The following is a 19,099-nucleotide window of genomic DNA, read 5'->3' as shown; positions in this document are numbered from 1 at the left end:
AATTTTTCAATACCTACCCTTGTCATCGGTGAATTGTGCCGATCTGAGCAAGCTTGCCACCTGCTGACGCATTCTATTAAATACAATAGAGCGGCATTAGTTTTTAAGAAATTCGACTTCTCCAGGTTTGAACTCCACTGGCCACTGTAAGACAAGTGCATTGTTCAGTAATTCCATTATTCAATGCCTAGCGCTGATTTCTTTACGTCGTTGCTTACTCCCTACAATTCGTCTCATGTTAGTCATCCCAGGATCCAATACTTATCAATGAAATGCATTTTAAATTAAACCAGACAAAAACAATATTCAGATGATGGAGTATTTTTATGTATATGTGTACTCACCTGTAGCAAAGAGAGAATGCAGCATTCAGAAAGGCTGCGTATGAATAGACATTTTCTGCTTAGTTGCAAGTCAAGAAAATGTTTCCTCATCTAGGCAGAAATCGAGTGACCAACCTTTACCTGATGCTATGAGATAATCAAGGATACGAAACTCACTTGTTCGCTGGCTGAAGTTTCGCTAATGTAACACATGTGGTTTCTCAGTCTGCAAGGTATTTGGCGATGAATCTCGGAAGGTAATAGATGAAAAAGAGAACAAAGTTGACTGTCAATTTAAGACAAAATTGATACAACCCCAGAACGTTATTGTTGATATATTAAAAGATTACATTGAAAGTGCAGCCGCACTTGTCACTGCTTACAGTACCTTTCTATTCAAATCTTTTTGCAAAACGTAGGAATGAAGTTTGCAGCAGGAATTGATTTAGAAGTTACTTTTTAAAGAGGGCATTTCCCCAACTCTGCACGAAGTTTCAGCAGACTTGGTCTTTGGCATTTTGGAGCCTGCAGTAGGCGAGTAAGTCTGTTTTCTTTTCAAAATAAAACTCATTGCAATTCCAACCAATTACAAGATAAGTTTAGAAATTCTGGTCAGAAAAGGAATGTTCCATGTGAGGGAATTAATACATTCAAACCGGAGCTGGAGGAGAATTCTAACTCAACAAATTTGTTGGAAGCATACTTTGGGAGAGAAGAACCTACGTACAAGGCAATAGCATGGCACACGCTGGGAGAGGTAAAATGCTGGTCTCACACCCGTCACTCAAACCAATACCTTATTGAATACTTTTCTTGCTTTCAACTTATGCAAAAACCTTTGGCGCTCGCTGAAATTCACACTGATATCAGGAAGCGTCTTTGAAAGACGGAGAGTAAGGATCTTACGTTCTCTGGATCACTATACAGTACCATAACCCATGCATTGCAAGTCCTGTATTGCAAATGAGCTAAATTGACGATATGTTTCAATCTCAAACAAGGATGGGCTTTTCCTTCTCTGAAAGGCTGACAAGCTCATAGGAGTAAAAATGCAGTCAGTTTTAAAACACGGTTACAGTGACAGTGATTTCCTTGACAGGAAAACTTTTACTTTTAAAAGATTTTAAGCAAACTGGATTGGGAACGGGAGGAAAACTCTGCTTGGTACATCAACCTCATGTCTAAATGCGGATAAAATGGGTTTTAGTACATAATTCCTAGCGAGGACAGGTACATGCATTAAGTTTTGAAAAGACCTAAACTGCATTTGAGATCATTTCATTAGAGGCAGAGAATAACCGAGTCAAGAAATAACAATAAGTATGCACAAAAACGTTAAGAGTATCGATCGGGGACAATTGGTAAAGTTTTCGGGCATCCTATTATGAAAGGAGGAAGAGATATACCAAAAGTATAGAATTCAAGTGAGAAGACGAAACAGGAACCGTTTCCGCTAGTTTCCGCCGTAGTGAGGTGTTTTGATGGGGCAAATAGGGAAAGCCCATTTCTTCTGGTTGATGTATCAGTGACAAGTGGTCTAAAGTAGGTCACTGGCAATTAGAAAGATGGAGACGTTTCTTTATTCGGGGCTATGGAAGCGTTCAATGCTTTGCCATAGCTGATTGAGTCAGACACCATTTCATCTTTTATTGGAAAACTGGATAAATATTTAAAGCCGAAGACAGCCTATGGCTCAGGGTAGGGAAGGAGGACTAACATTCAGACTACGATTGGCATAGACATGATGAAAAGTGCAATTTTAAGTCCAAAGTATTTTCTAATCCTTTAATTGAAATAGTAGGGATGTAAGTTTGGTAAGTTAGGATTGATAGATTTGACTAAAGAGGAGTTTTTTTGGCAATCTGACTTTACCTTAATTATTTAAAGCTTGTTTTTCGTAAGTGGCTGCATTTCTAATCACCAAAAGGCGGCTCTCAAAATCATGGATTAGTGGTGCTGGAAGAGCACAGCAATTCAGGCAGCATCCAGGGAGCAGCGAAATCGACGTTTCGGGCAAAAGCCCTTCATCTTTATTCCTGAAAGGCTTTTGCCCGAAACGTCGATTTCGCTGCTCCCTGGATGCTGCCTGAATTGCTGTGCTCTTCCAGCACCACTAATTCAGAATCTGGTTTCCAGCATCTGCAGTCATTGTTTTTAGCTCTCAAAATCATAGTGAACGTTTTAAGAACGTGCTCCAAGTGAAATTGAAGTGAGTGAAATTGGGGAGTGAAAGATTATTAAAACACAGCATATTATAAACTATTCTTAGTTCAGTACCCAGATAAATTTGGAGTGAACAACAGATTTCGATATAGGCTGACTTTATTCAGAAAGCCATCAACTGATTTCGGATCCTATGCCATCAGTATTTTTTTTTAAAAAAGTGTGTTTAAGCAGGTATATCAAGGGAAAGGGCTGCTTCATAGCCTAGTTAATTTTTTAGTAAAATTTTGCACCAAGTAACATTTACTTTTTAAACGCTAATTTCGCTGTAACGATGGCAGGCCGAAGAAATATTGAGAAAGTCCTCTCTACCTACAATACTTTGAAGTCAAAAACACCCGAGTACTGAACACAAAGGTTTGGCTTCCTGAATTGCTGATCACTTATTTAAAAACTCCCGAGAAATGGGCCCCATCAGAAAGAAGATAAGCCTTCTTGGTACACGCCAGTCATATCATGAAACATGGAGAACAGGCTCTGGGAAAAAAAAATCTTCCAATATCACTGTCAGGGTTTGAAGCGTTCAATACGCCTTTTGGTACGGGTATACCCTGCCCTCTAGTGGTGTCTTAAACTCGAAGCACTTCGCAGATAATGGTTACATTCTTCTCGTACATTAACTTAAACAATTTTCTTTGTATGTTACAACAGGGCAACAATTTCTTTTAAATGTTGTTTTCACGAATTTATTTGGTGAACGGAAAATGTATTCAAAGTTGTAGGAATCAAACGCCCCAGATTAGAAGACAGATGAGGTAGAGTGCAATGGTAAATCCAGTATCCTTAGAGGAATTTAAATAAAGCAGGTTTATGAACAGTTATATGCAAGCTTCCAGATACATTTTTCAACTTTACGCGTTCCATTATAATTTTATTAAGCTTTAACCAGGAGGGCCTTATGGTACATCCAAAGAAGAAATCTTCCCAACATATACCAAGGGCAGGTAAACAGCAGAACAAAGATTCTTGGTCAGTAATGTAACAAGGAAACTTAGATCCTCTATGATACAGCTCCAGCCAACTTGAACATACCAGCTGGTGCCAACACGCATTCAGTCTCTCCTCCAATTGAGGTAAATACAGACCTCTCTCTCTCTCCTTTCTCCCTCTGCAGTGTTCCTAACACAAATCTGACTCACCTTCAGGCAAAGAATTCAAATAAAATGTGCTTAAAACAGTTGGCTTTTTTTCATTCAGGAAAAATCTAGCAGAATATTTTCAGAACTTCAGCTTTGAGTGTAGGAAGAGATGAACAATTATTGTCTGCTGTAGGAATCTCCCGAGAAGGTTTAATCCACCATACATCAAAACAGAGACACCACTCAAATAAGTATGAGAGAGACTGGGATTCAAACAAACAATTATGTGGGGTGAGGGGGCACAACAGGACAGCAATGGGAAATGGAGAATGAACATGGGATGGAAGAGAACTACAGAACATGTGATTGTTTAATTACTACATCAAGCATTTCCTGAAGAATTGGAAGAATCAATAAATGTAGATACTTTGATTGTGGGTAAAAAGTGAATGAATCAATAATGCTGTTATTGTAAGTTAAGAACAAAAGGAACAGAGGTGGAAGACTCAAAGAAAATGGGAACCCTGAAGTTGTCATCGTATCCAAGAGTACTGTTAATGTACAAAGTGGAAAAGTCCCTCAGTTCTCTTTTGCAGGCTCACCCAAACATCAGCCCTCAGGCCTCTTAAAATGCCTGAACACTGACATGTTGCACTACAGAAACAGGACCTGCTATAGGATGGATGTTGTGAAATTTGAAAGGATTGCAGAAAAGATTAAGTATGTTGCCAGGTTTGAGCTACAGGGAGAGGCTGAATAGACTGGGGCTATTTTCCCTGTGGTGGAGGCAGGTGGTGACCTAGATGTTTACAAAATCGTGAGGGGCATTGATAGGTTAAGTAGACAAGGTCTTTCAGTGGGGGAAATAGAAAACTAGAGGGCATAGATATAGGGTCAGAGGGGATAATTTTGAAAGGGATCTAAGGGGCAACTTTTTCAGGCAGAGGATGGTGCATGTATGGAATGAGCTGCTAGAAGTGCTGGTTGATACAATTACAATATTTAAAAAGCATCTGAATGGTATATGAATAGGAAAGGTTGAGGGGGATATGGGCCAAGTGCTGGCAAATAGGACTAGACTTGTCCATGCTGACCAGGTATCTTAGCTAAGTTGGACTGAAGGGTCTGTTTCCATTCTGTATATCTCTGACTGACAGAATTTAGGACATCAAATCTGCACCTGTTCTAGAGGGGCCAAAAAAAAAAAAGCAGAAAAACCACCATGGATAGTTTCAATCCTTTGGTGCTGAGAGAGGTATTCTCACTAGTTCTTCAGTTGTTGCAACGGCCCTTCTCAAAGGGCTGCTGAACTAGAAAAATAGTCGTCAGAATTTGTACGCAGCAAGATTCATAACATACTTTGCATCAGTCTCCTGGGTCCATTATATACCTAAAACTGGAGGACCACAACAGATTAAATGCATGACAATGTACCAAAATATGGTACATGTTCCAAGTTTGGGGAAATACTAATTTCCAGCCAAACATGCCCAAATAATATTTGCTGACTATCATTAAGTCCCAGGATGTTAACTCAGGCTTACTTCAAGACACCTCCACTGAAGCACTACTTCAGGCAGTGGAGGTGACAAGAGACAAAATGGCTATTATTTTCACTTTGCTTTCATCATGTTACACTGCTGTAATTTGGCATAGTTACCAGATTTCAAAAATGTCTTGACTACAAATTCAAATTACACAGCATCTGTTAGAAGAAACACAGCCAGAGTATGCTACCTACTGTCTTGAAAAACTGGTGGCCTAAAATTTGGAACAACTCCATGCCCCTTTGGGTCCAGTATTTCAGACTTTGAAAGCATTCTTTCGAATTGCACATACTAATGTTGGACAGGGTCAAAGAAAATACAAAATGGAAGAACAATTCCAAACATCTTTGGCTTTGGTGTTGTGAAAATGTACATTAAGGTATATCCAACCTGCAAACCCAAATCAAGAGCACAGTCTGCAGAATTACATGCAACTAAAACAAGCTAATTATAAACAAGAAAGCAGCACCCTCAGCATAAGATAGTTGCAAATGAGACATTCCACTTTGACCTTCAGTTGATGAACAAAGAACAATGCGACTCTCATGAAAGACTTAATTACAGTTTTAGCATTTCAATTCATCAATACCTATACTGAAGTCCGTTATTCTCAAACATCATTTTAGACAGAAACAGACTGCCTTGGTTGGGGGTGGGCAGGAAATTATGGAAAAAGGGAAGAAAACATTGCAACACTGGAGATGAAAAATTATCGGTTTATTCCAGCACACATTCTGACATCAGAACGTGCATATTTTTTGTAGATAATACAAGGATTCAGTAGGCTGTGTATTTATACTCTCATTGCACAATAATTAATCTGGGGGGGGGGGGGGGGGGGGTGGAGGGGAGAGTGTTAACAGCCATTACAGCACCTTTTGCAATAACAAGCCACTTGAAGGGATTTAAAGAAAAGGGCATTTCAAAGGAGCTGACAGTAGCCAAACAGGATCCAATTTCAATGTATAAACAGTTCTTAAAAATTCTTCCCACCTCCAGGATCACACATTGCATAACAAGAAAGGCAATTTAATTGACAAACCACAAAGCCTCTGCAAACAGTAGTCAATAACTGGACATCAGGAGTGCCTCCTTAAGTTTGGTCACACCTTGCAATATTCCCCCCTCTGCAGGAAAATATCTCATGAATCACATCTAAAACAATATGTTACAAGGCAAACCTCAAAGTTAGAGATCAAAGATTCAAGACGCAGGGTTGGTGAGATGTATAGGACCGTAGCCACATTTAAGCCTGTTTATTAACTGCTAGTTTCTGGTCATAATGACATGGAAATTGCCCCCCACCTGCTTTAGAACTTGTCATGTTATCAAAAATGAAATGCTTGTTGAACACACAAGCAATCTCATCTTCAAGTTTGAATAGTAAAAGCTTATGATCTACAGCCTTTAAGAAAAAAGCAAATCAAGGGCTATTTCGCAAATCAACCTGCTATGGTCCTTTGTGCTTCAAGTATTTATAAGTAGAATATGTAAAACTTAATCTGCCAGATAAATTGATCTAACTTGGGTGATTCTGCTCCAGTGCAAGATTCAGACATACATCTCCAAAGTTCTGGAAATCAAAACACACAGGCCTAACATTTACAAAGTTTGTATATCATTCACTGATTAGTGCTGACTTTTCATTGACTTGCTAGGAAATGTGATTAAATTATTAGGGCATGCTGATAAGCAAAGTTAGTTATTTTTAACATAAATCTTATTTAAAATTACCAAGTAGCTCTTAAGAGTCGGAATTCCATGAAAAGGACAAAACATCTGAAGCCAGAGACCGATTTATTGATAACCCAAGTTTAAAACAGATCTGTGAAAGAAATAAGCTATAAATATGAAGGTATTAAGTTATTAAGGAACATGGAAGGTGGGGGAAGAGATGTTTAAGTGAATACTGAAGCAAATGAACAATATATACTCAATCACCTGCAAAGTGTGCTAGTATGAATTCTAATCACACTGAAAGCATACAAAAAATATATAGTGGCAATTTTATGATGTATAGTAGGGGGAATGTGAAACAGTACATATAGTGGTAACATTGGGGAGTTCTTGTCTATTAGGATATACAATATTTTTGTATAAGGCTCTGCCATAGAGAATAATCAATTAAACATATACTGGTTTACCACTACCCACATGTAATATCTCTCTTTCTCTCTCTCCCGTTTACTTGATTGGTCAGTTGACCATTTTCTCAGATGCCTATTATTAAAGCATAAACTCTTTTCACTTCGTCTCATTAATCGACGATGGCAGCCAAGTGGTTATTCGTGGTCATTACTGATAGCATTTTGAATGAAATATTATTCAGCAGAGATCAATGGCTTTGCATTCAATTCACTTCATTGTTGGCATGTATTTGTATGTTCTGCAGTATTAGTAAACAGAACAAATCAAATAAGCTAATGACAATAGTTTCCTGCAGGAATTCAGAACATCTGCAATGCAACTGTAGGATGCTGAAAATTACCACATCAAACCATACAGCTAGTTCAGGGCCTCCATTTCCCTTCAGTCCATCCTCTATTTATTTTAATGAAATTCAAGATTTATTATTATTTCATTTGCACATTTTATGGCGTTAAGCTTTTGCAGTGAAGGAATATTTCAAGTGTTCTAGGTCAACTGAACTTGAAAGGGGGACAAAACTGTAATCTGCAATGTACTGTAGGAATGACACCAGTACTGACTCTAGTGCAGAGATTCTGGACCATTCTAAGCAGCAGGTTATGCCACGTGAACTGTCAGGGCAAAGTTATTTATGCAGGCAGTATCCCCTCTTGAAGCCCTGCAAAAATCCCTCAAAACTATAATTGGTCTTTACACAAAGATCAGGTGACTGTACTTTATTTTACTATCGGCAGTAGCAGCATACACTACTACAATTATCTCAACTTTCACCTTGGGTCCACAAACCAAAGTAAAAAAAACATTGTGGTGTTGGGCAGAAAGCAGGGGTGGATAATGCACAGATGACACTTGTAAGAACGTAACAATTGTAGAAGTACTCAGGTCATGAAAGTGATGTTATCTTAATCCATTTGTACAACAGTACAAATCAGATCAAAAGGCTGGACCAACAAAATATTATTCTGGCATGATTGTGGGTTTGGTACTTTGCAAAGCCACCACTGTACTGACACAGCTAGACCTCCCAGTGTACAGATACAGCTTACAGAATCGCTTAGCGTTAATCCACAAAAGTTCAGGACACAATGTTCTTCTCATCAAGAGAAAGGGCACCGCTCTAATCTTTAATGCAAGTCCTGTTGTGCTCTGCTTGCGTTTTGTTTTGTCTGCTGTGGCATCAGTAGACCTGGATCATGAGAAGTTGGCACAGTCATTCCTATGGCTGGGCTACACAGCAGCTCTGGGTGTGCCATTATGAGTCACTGTCTTCATGTTCTGCATGTTCACTTGGTGGCTGCTTGGTCTGTGAGCACTCACTCCAACCTCAAATACCTCATGGATGGCTTTCCGAAAACAATGGAAATTGTAGTCTATCAACCCTGTAACAAATCATTAATAAGAAATACAACTTTAGTTTTCACTTTTCATCATAACCACTCTGGAGAGGTAGACAGCGTTTGCCATATTATATAGGCAGCATAAATTGAAGAGTATTTAAATGGTTATTGGATAAACATATCGATGAAAATGGAATATTGCAGGATAAATAGGCTTCAGATTGTTGCACTGATCTGTGGATCCAAAGGCCGAAGAGCCTGTGCAGTGCTGTATTGTTCTACGTTCTAAGTAATTCAGACTAAGCGTACTTTAACTTAAGCTGAGCTCCACGAGTTATAAATTCAGATCATATTCAAAATAATGGAACCAGTAAAACAGTTAAATGATAATCAGGAGAACCCTTGTAATATCCTTGCTAATGAAATGTTTGACATACTTCAATTCCTGGAAAGTGTACAGTTGAGTTGGATAGTACTTGTATGTGGGAATATGAAGATGAAGCACGAGACTGACACTAGTTAATTGACCCATTCTGCCTTATCCACGTCTAATAGTCTCCTTCTGCACCCTAATAATTCGGTGATTGTGGGTTAAGATGGCATGTATGGTTCAATCCAAGCCAAGAAATCCTCAAATCCAAAATGTAGAAAGACAGCTGACACTATCATGCATTTCTACAAAAAACCCCAGCAATTGTTCCTCCAAACTGTTCTTATAGTATGGTCATGTTTACCTTTCTGGCATGGGCAAGGGATAGATTAGTCCTCAGTGCCATTTCCTAAGCAACATAACAGAACAGTTTTATTGGTTTGGTGTAAATTTCACCTTTCCTTAAAGTAACAAAGTGAAAATTATTGGATTGAGAAAGGAAAATAAAAAATCTTAAGGTAAGCTTTACCAATGCATTGCCAAAAATTCTGGAACAAAATTGAAAATGTTCTACTAGCAACACTTCAGAAGAAGTGGACCACAAATTCAGACCAGTGCAACCTCAATAGATTGAGGCACGGAGAAAGACCATAAAAAAGGAATGCGATTGCTACAACCCTTGCAGGGAAAAAAATTAGCATATTTATTCATCAACAATTGCACCCTAGTTTACATTACCTTTTCTCTCAAAGCTTTCCTCTCTTAGGATGCATACAAGAGCAAGAAACCTAGTCACTTCCTTCAGGTACAGGACTGTTGTGTTGTTGAGTTTGATAATTGCCATAGACTCTTTATCATAAGCACTTCCAGTGCCATCTTCTTTAAGTCTGCAGGGAATTTATTATATGTATTACTTCATAGATCAAAGCTTCCTGCTTCTCTAGGATGTAATTGAATATGATAGAAAATAAACTCAAGTCATTAATATATTGCTGCAGTATATAAATTTCAGACCGTAGACAGCAGATTATGCAGGGTTTGCTAGAAAAACTCCAGAATAGGAAACCATTCCATCTATGTTCTTGGGAAAATTTTAGTCACTACAATATGAATTAGAAAAGTGCCATCATGTTCACCATACCATTGTCTGGAAAAAAAAAGTGTTCATAAATGCTTTGCCAGTATTTGAATTTAAGAAAGATGACAAGATGAAGAACAGGATCGAAGGTGACAGTTTAAATAGACAAAACGCTGTTTTCAGTAAATAACTGATAAATATTCAGTTGAGGCCTGGATCAGTGTCCCTAACTTTCAGCATTCCAGGAAGAATCTGAAGGCCACAGTGGGCTGAGAAGATTTATTCAAATGATAAGGGATACAAGACTCCAGTTAAATAGAGAGACTCAAAAAAACTAAATTCATTCTCTTTAGAACTGAGACAGTTAAGCTGAAGTGTTTGAAATCTAAGAGCCTTGATGCAGTAAATAAGGAGAAACTGTTCTCGGTGACACACAAGTCAGTGGAAAAAAAGACTTCAAATGATTGGGAAAGGAAACAGAAGCAACGTGAGGAAACTATTATTTTACTCAACAACATGTGATCTAGAATCAGCTGTCTGAAAGATGGTCAAATGAACTCAACACATTTCAAAAGGTGTCTGGATAAGTATTTGAAGAAAATATTCATAAGCCATGGGAAAACTTCAGAGGAATTAATTATTTTACAATTAACTATTGAACTAATTAATTTAGTAGCATTTCAGACAGCTAGCACAGACCGAATATACATGATTCCAGCAAATTGAGCTTTACAGATGTGATGATCCATACCACTCCACCTCAATGGGAACTTGTAACCTGCTTGAGTAACAAGTCTTACATTTCAAGTGGGAACAATGGAAAACAATCACAATGCCAAGTCTGAAACATAGCTTGAAACAGTTATTACTAGAGGCATCACAGCAGGATCCTTTAAGTACTAAGTCATAACTCAACTGAAACCATAATGTGCAGTTTTGAAAAGGTTTCTTGCCCTCCTGCAGAAAGGTCAATAATGAAGGGATACAAATTTGAGGCAAATGGCAAAACAGCCAGAGGTGGGATAAGCAGAATTTTGTTTTTAAACATTTTAGTGTGCCATTGTGCAGATTTAATAACAGCTTTCAAAAGGGAATTGGATAAATACTAAAGGGAAAATAAAACTGTTAGGCTATGAAAGAGAGGACAAGGGAATAGGATTAATTAGATAGGCTTTTTTTTCAAACTGCTGACACAAGCATTATGGCTGAATCCTGCTGTGCTGTGCCCTGCTGTGATTGGGATTATAGGAAAACACTTCTCCACAACAGGGATTTTGGAGAAGACCAATTTACTTACACTCCAGCAGAGTAGATGAAAATGAAGCAGATATTTCTTGTGACTTGAAACCAGACAGAATAATGAAAATCATAATACAGGGTTCAAAAGTGTATTAAAAATTGTAAATATTTATTAATGCTTCCAGTTACTTACCCATAAATGCAGGAGACATCAATCACCACATCAATCATATCACAACACAGCTCATATGACTGCATGTCTACAGGCGAACTGTCCGTAGCAATATAAATTTTACTGACTACATCAAAAAGAAAGGCCTTCTCAATCCCAGAATTCTGCAGAAAACAAAAACATTTAGTTTACCATATTTTAATTTTTTAAAAACCACTGCTTTAAGAAGAGTAATTTTCACCAACTCAAAACCAATTCTTGTCAAGATTCATTTTGGACTGTTACAGTAAACAGTGCAATGATAGCATACCAGCAACTGCTGATTACAACGCAGACAGAGACAATCAGGCTACAACTTCTGTTTTGGTTGTTAAATTTCACTTTAGTCATTTCTTGGATACAATAGAATTTATTCCTCGGAATTCGAAGTCATTTAATTGAAATTATTTATATCAATGCCTGCAGTACTAAATTCTCATGTGTTATTGGTGGTGCATAACTCAAATGGTTGGAAAATGACTTAAGGTGCACATATAACAAATCAGAAGACGACTAATTGAAGCATATTGTGAACAGCAGCCAGTAATAGAAGAAAAACAGAATAAACGATAATGGAAGAAAAAGTAGCCCAGAGGTGGTTCAACAGGTTGATCCTGCGTAAGGGAAGTTGGAGAGGCTGAGCCTCTTTCATTAAGAATGAAAAGTGACGCGGTTGAAACAGAAAAGATTCTTACAGAAACTTAATAGGTAGATCATGAGAAGCTATTTTTCCTTGAGGTAATTGCAGAGTAAGGGGTTCCCCTATTAGGGCAGATATTAAAGGATTTCTTCTCAGAAGGCAGTGAATCACTAGAATGCTTTATTACACAGCACTGGGGAGACTGGGCCATTAAATATAGTTTAATAATCAGATTTTTAAATCAGTAAGGGAATCAAGGGTTATGGGGTAAAAACATAGGCAAGTGGATTTGAGGATTATCATATCAGCCACAAACTTATCAAATGGCAGAGCTGACTTGAGTGGCTGAATGGCCTACTTCTGCCCTTATGCTGTGATCTTAAAAAGTCAATGTTAGATTTAGAAAATGTGTAGATTTGTAAAAAAAGGGGGAAAAATTATGACATTCAAAGTTCAGATCTCCAAGAAATCTTCAATTGAAAACTTTACTGATGTAATTCGTTGTGGAGAGGATCAAAGAGCAAAACATTGAGAAGGGGGTTAAAAATGATGAACACTTAAGTGATTAATTGTAGTCACAAAAATTTAAAGATTGTCCATTGTGATTTGCACTTTCCATTCAGTGTGTATATTTCCAACACAAACACAGTATAATGTTGCAATCCATCTGAGATATTACACTAGCTCATTTTCTGCCCATGCAAACTTTTAAGATTCAACTAATTAATTTCACTTCAATGGGAAACTAAGGCAAATTATCTGAAGATAATCTGTAAAAAAAAAAGCAGCAACACCAATAAGGAAGCAGAAAACGTTGCTCTTGCATTAACTTTATGCACAAATAATCACTGACAACTGCATTCCCTGCTTTCTTTCCAAATTTGTAATGTGTAGGAATCCCAAAGAGCAAACATTTTTAATACTGAAAATGTCCCAAGGAACTAGAGGTGTAATTGAAAGTAAACAAATGCGCAAAAAGAGGAGCTATTGCACATATATGAAATAGTTTGGCTCCACCTAGCAGTGACATTGGCTACAAACACAGCTTTTCCCAATAACCTTTGAAAGATGGATGAAAGGTTTCACTATTTCCTAGGTAAATTGTCATTGGGTCTCCCAATAACATGGCCAAAACTTGCATCCCAGGCAATTCAAAGATTGTGCCTCAACACCGAAGGCCTCAAATCCCACAAGTTATACAATGAGCAAGAAATTTAAACAAAAAACATCTAAATAATTCAATTGTCTACTAGTAGCATAATTTCCTAATTTACTTTTCAAAAAAGGAATCAAGTTGCAGAACCTCACTCCTACTGTATTTCCTGAACAAAATGCAGTGGATTCCAATATGATTTTTGTGACTTCACTCCCAAGTTATACTGCACACTTTGCATTGTTTGTGAAAGTTTAGCATTCCACAATGCAAAACATATGGCATAATTATCCAATAGTAGATTAACTTCAGTGTAAAAACAGATAGAAATAAGACTGGATCAGAAGTCTGAGCTGACATTTCCAGTCAAAATGTATTTTTAGTTTAATAAAATAAATTTTCCTTTATCTACTCCGAATTGAAATGCTTTTAATCTAGGTACTCACCGATATAAAGATGTTAAGTAGATTTTCCAGTGTTGGCAGCTGTGGGATAAGCTTCTGTACAACTTTACTAAATGCTTCAAATATCGAATGATCATAGATACTGGTCAAGTAAAAGCTGGCAAAAAGGCAGACAATATAATCAGTAATATTGAACAGAATTCTTCTAAGTCAAGATTATTCAACCAGCCCACAAGCATATTAATAAAAGTAAATTGAAAGAAACTGAAGAGATTTCACACAAATTAAGCTGTAGTTTTAACTTAACATGTTTTAACTAATATTGCGCTTTTTAAAACATTCTACATATTTTTGGAGAGAAATTCTAGAAAGTGAGATTGCACAATTACTACTTAATTAAGCTCTTTGGTGACCTGCACACGATCACATTTTTCCAAAGCCAGAAGAACCAAATTTGGGGTTAGATTGCAGTGCCTACACAATGGTGGGTTCACTGCTGGTCATTCTCACCAGCACAGGTCTTAATTATCTCCTGTTGTGGAGAGAGGATGGATTAATATAGAGCAGAGAGTTTGCACATTATAAATTTCTCCACAAATTTTTCTTCTGGCTATCCTGAAAAAGTCCTTTTTGATAAACTTCTCCGAAGCTTTGCAACTCTCAAACAGAATGCTCATTAACTGAAACTAAGTTTCCAGCCTTATGGTCCACCAAGACTGCAAAGTAATAAAGTCAATATGCTGTGCATGCAGTATATTCAAAGTTCATCATTGTTTGAGGAGTTCGGTGTAGAAACTTGTCAATGAGCTGTGCATCTCCAAGAAGAGGTTGTGAAAGAGACATGTACTGTCCAACACAAGGGCTTTAAAAAGAATAAGACAGACCAGTTACCCTAATCATATGACCTTGCATTAATGTTAAATTTCAAGCAGCAAATCTGCATGCATAGTTTTATTCAGAGACAAACAAATGAAAATCTTTTAATGCCTCAATATAGTGCTAGAAGGAAGCAGAACTGTTAAAGGCACAACTGGTCTGCAGGAACAGCACATGTACACCCTTTAGCATTGTCACTTTGCCAGTTTAGTCATGCAAATTGATTAGTTCGAAGAAAGGTAAAATAAATAAATTAGGAAGGACAACAGAACTGCAAGAAATGTTTAATGTTTCTGTAGTTCAAGGCTATATAGTGTTACAAAATTAATACTTTAATACGGCTTCAAAATCTTAATGAACATTTATTTAATTATCACACATTAAATGCAATTGAAACTAGCTGTTCTAGCAAAATGGGCTTTTCCCTGGATATATTAGACCATAAGACATAGGAGTGGAAGTAAGGTCATTCGGCCCATCGAGTCCACTCCGCCATTCAATCATGGCATATGCGCATTTCAGCTCCACTTACCAGCGTTCTCCCTGTAGCCCTTAATTCCTCTAGACAACAAGAATCTATCAATCTCGGCCTTGAAGACATTTAGCGTCCCGGCTTCCACTGCACTCCGTGGCAATGAATTCCACAGGCCCACCACTCTCTGGCTGAAGAAATGTCTCCGCATTTCTGTTCTGAGATGACCCCCTCTAATTCTAAGGCTGTGTCCACGGGTCCTAGTCTCCTCGTCTAACGGAAACAATTTCCTAGCATCCGCCTTTTCCAAGCCATGTATTATTTTGTACGTCTCTATTAAGTCTCCCCTTAATCTTCTAAACTCCAACGAATACAATCCCAGTATCCTCAGCCGTTCCTCATATGTTAGACCTGTCATTCCAGGGATCATCCGTGTGAATCTCCGCTGGACACGTTCCAGTGCCAGTATGTCTTTCCTGAGGTGTGGGGACCAAAACTGGACACAGTACTCCAAATGGGGCCTAACCAGAGCTTTATATTGACAGCGTAAAACATTTAAGTAGAAAGCATAGAAAGATCTACCCAAGGAATCATCCTAAAAGAGTCAAGGTTATTTAGGAAAAGCTATACCTATCTAATCTTGATAAAATAAGCTGAGTGTGTGTAAATTACATTGGATCAAAACAGGGCATTTGGCACAACCAGTCCATACTGGTGTTTATGTTTATTTAAATCACTTCATATCTGCTGCCATCTAGTAGTGTTTGCAGGGATGAGAGAGTCCAAATGAAAATAGAGACTAGAGTTTGTTAATTAAACCATAATTGACTATAAGGTACAGAAGGAGAAACAAGCCATTCAGACCATTAGGTCTCCTCCACCATTTGATAATGGTTGACATATTTCTCAATCCCATTCTCCTGCTTTTCTCCACGTAACTGGGTCACATCACAACTGGTTATACACAGGGAATAACTATTCGGTTTTGTACTGCACCAGCCAAAATAAAAATCATGCCCGGGTCTCTTCCTAACCAACCTTTAACCTAGTCTTTAACACCATATCTAAACTTTATCAGGATAACCTGTATTCCTTATACGTATTGAGCCTTCCTTGAATGGATCAATATCATACACTTTAAATTTTCCACATTCCTAGCATTTTTCAGATTCCTCTGAATTCTCTATTCAATCTCTTGGCAACTAGCTTACATCATTGGCCTTTAGTTTCTACCATCCCTTCAAGTAGAAGTATTTTCAATACCTAAAATTATGCAAGGTTTACTAGAGTAAATGCCTCAGAATTGCTCGATTTTCTAAGAGAGAGAGAAAGTTTTATGAAACAGAGCAAATTTTGCCTTATAAACAACCAGTTCATTCCTCTTGATATGAGCAAAAATTGCTACGAATGTCACAAATTGGAAAAAAATTGGTGACAAATTCAGTATTTTCAAAATTTGGAAATATGTCTTCAAAATCAGCCAGAATTTTAAACCTTCTTGTACATTACTTTTATTAAGGACCTACTTGCTGATAGAGAGAACAGCTAGTACGATAGCAAGAGCAATGGTTCACTTGGACCTTTCAACAAGCAACAGTATTAGCAAACGAAGTTTAAGGATGAGTGAGGAGGAGGAATAACTATTCCGAAGAGTAAATTAGAGTTAAATCTAGTAGTAAGGTAGGAAATGATTGGATCAAGAAACAATTTGCCACTTGTCAGAATGAGACTCTGGTTTACACAATTTCTGGGTCAGAGGTTGTTTGTTAATGCATTAAATAATTGCTTTATTAAAGTGATATTTACAAGAATAATTTACCATCTTGATTTACTGCAAATTTTAAACATCTACAGCAAAGCATGGGTGAGATTCAATTCATGTGAGGAGAATTGGACAGCATTTCTGGAGAATTGCAGCCAATTTTTTGAATGTTTGGAGAATTTACATATTAGCAGGAGGGCAAATCATTTATTTTTCATCAAGATCACAAAATGAATTAAGATATAGGGCAGTAAAATGATGGAAGCAGAGATTCTAAATTACCAAGACTGCGAAATAACTGCAATGATTTACTTTCATATCAACGGTTAATTACAAATACATTTCTGAGATATCTTTCATACCAAGCTTGACAGCAATGCATCAGGTATTCTGTCATTTACATCACTTACCTCAGGTGGAGTTTCTCTAAACCAGCATCAGCAAGATCATCATTGGCTCGCTGGTGAATATCTCTTTGGGTTTCTATCTTGTGATCATCGGATAAACCATCTACTTTGTGAATGAATACTTCAAAATTGATTTCAGGATTGACTTTGTATGCTCTGGATACTGTCAAGTGAAGTCTTGCTAGAGCTTCCATATAATCATCCTGTCGAGGACACAACATTCATCAAGACAACGTGGTAATGGCAACAGCTCTTCCAAAGAAACTACAGAGTCGTGAACACAGCCCAGTCCATCACCCAACCACAGCCTTCCATCTATTAGCTTCACCTATACTGCCTGCTGATTTGGGAAAGCAATCAAAGACCCCGCCCACCCTGGCTATAATCTCTTCCACCCTGTGGAAGTAAAAAACGTTTGTATACATGTCTGAACAGTTTCAAGAACAGCTTTTTCTCCCCCCCCATTATCAGACCTTTGAATGGACCTCTTAAATGTGAGCGTTGACCCTGTGCACCTTTTCAGTGGCTGTAACATTGCATCCTGCACTGTTACCCTGATGCACTTGTATAGTATATTCTACTAATGAAGCACACAAGACAACACTCTTCATAGTACCTCGGTACACATGACAATTAAATCAAATCAAACCTGAATTTAGAAAGAAAAAACACATGACACCATCAGCATGAAAAAACAAAAACCATACGTTTGCTTTCCTGAAACAGCAATCACTGTAGCCTTAACTATTTTGTTCACCATTCAGACCATGTTAACTGTTTTGGCATAACAAAAGAAAATCAATTCTGACAAGAACAGTAATTCAGTTTTATGGTTGCAGCAGGAAACAGCTGTATAGGTCATATCATAGTGTTCAAAATTATTTTCAAGGTAACAACTACTGTCTCTCCTCTCTACTTGCCCCACCCCCACTAGTTGAAAAATGAACTTTCAACTCACATTAAAGTTTTATTCTCCAGTTTGGTTAAGAATACATGTGCTGGCAAAGAATCAAACATTTGCCAGTCATGTCTACACGTATCAGCGACATCTATTTTTAGTATATAATCCACAAACAAGAAATAAAACAAGCTTACTGATTATACTTTTGGAAATATAATGCAAAGTAGAAATTCATGCAGAGGGAAAGAGGTATTTTAACCAGGAATTACTATAAACTGCAAAAAAGTAAATGCTCCAGAGTGGAGGGTAAAGGCAAAAATCAAGAGGCCGACCTCCAATGAGATCAGTGATGGAATGATATCACTAATCACAGTGACACGTGCTGGGAAATATGCTGATTGTGTAGAACTGGTGAATATATCTAGTTTTTAAAGTAAAAGTAGAGGTTTCAGCTTGTGTTTAGGTTGCCAATGTTTTCTCAGAAAATAACTAAGCATTAGATTGATAGTTTTTAAAGTTTATAAAAATGATATTATATTAAACTTTAAGGATAGGGAATCCAGAGTCATTAGATCATAAATTTAATTAAATAATTAATTAATCAATGTGATCTAGAGTAAACATGCAATCAGTGTTTGCAGCTAAAGGAACTTCGGATCAGAGTTGAGGAGATAGGATCAAAGGTGCAGACATTGTCACACTTTGCTCCAGAGAACGGTCATATCTCTCATTACGCAACTCAAAATTGATCTATGATCAGGGACAAGAAGATCTGACCACAGGTGACGCAGTTCTGAGGATCTCGAATTTAAAACCGAGGAGCCTTGACCTTGACCCCGTATTTGTCTAATGGTCACATTGCTTTTGCAATCAGATTTTTCCGGGGGCGGGGAAGAAAGAGGAGAGAGTTACTGGTTGAAAGGGACAGA

General features: G+C 37.6%; 1 protein-coding gene across 1 annotated transcript in view; it reads right to left on the bottom strand.

Annotated features, from left to right (window-relative positions):
- Nucleotides 1–6,952: 6,952 nt before the first annotated feature.
- rragca (Ras-related GTP binding Ca) overlaps nt 6,953–19,099 on the bottom strand; it is a 49,387-nt gene continuing 37,240 nt past the window's right edge. The window contains exons 2-6 of the mRNA XM_043717819.2: nt 17,273–17,472; nt 13,795–13,909; nt 11,538–11,680; nt 9,766–9,914; nt 6,953–8,699 (exon numbers count right to left, since the gene is read on the bottom strand). Coding sequence (XP_043573754.1) covers nt 8,548–8,699; nt 9,766–9,914; nt 11,538–11,680; nt 13,795–13,909; nt 17,273–17,472 — 759 coding nt within the window. The 3' untranslated portion in view covers nt 6,953–8,547. The remainder of the gene's footprint in view (nt 8,700–9,765; nt 9,915–11,537; nt 11,681–13,794; nt 13,910–17,272; nt 17,473–19,099) is intronic.

Source organism: Chiloscyllium plagiosum, unplaced genomic scaffold (genome assembly GCF_037043375.1).
Source record: "Chiloscyllium plagiosum isolate Xiang-an unplaced genomic scaffold, Cpla_swu_hap1 HiC_scaffold_30, whole genome shotgun sequence".
NCBI classification, from domain to species: Eukaryota; Metazoa; Chordata; class Chondrichthyes; order Orectolobiformes; family Hemiscylliidae; genus Chiloscyllium; species Chiloscyllium plagiosum.
Note: the sequence above shows the minus strand (reverse complement) of the source record. Positions and strands in the feature narration are given on the sequence as shown.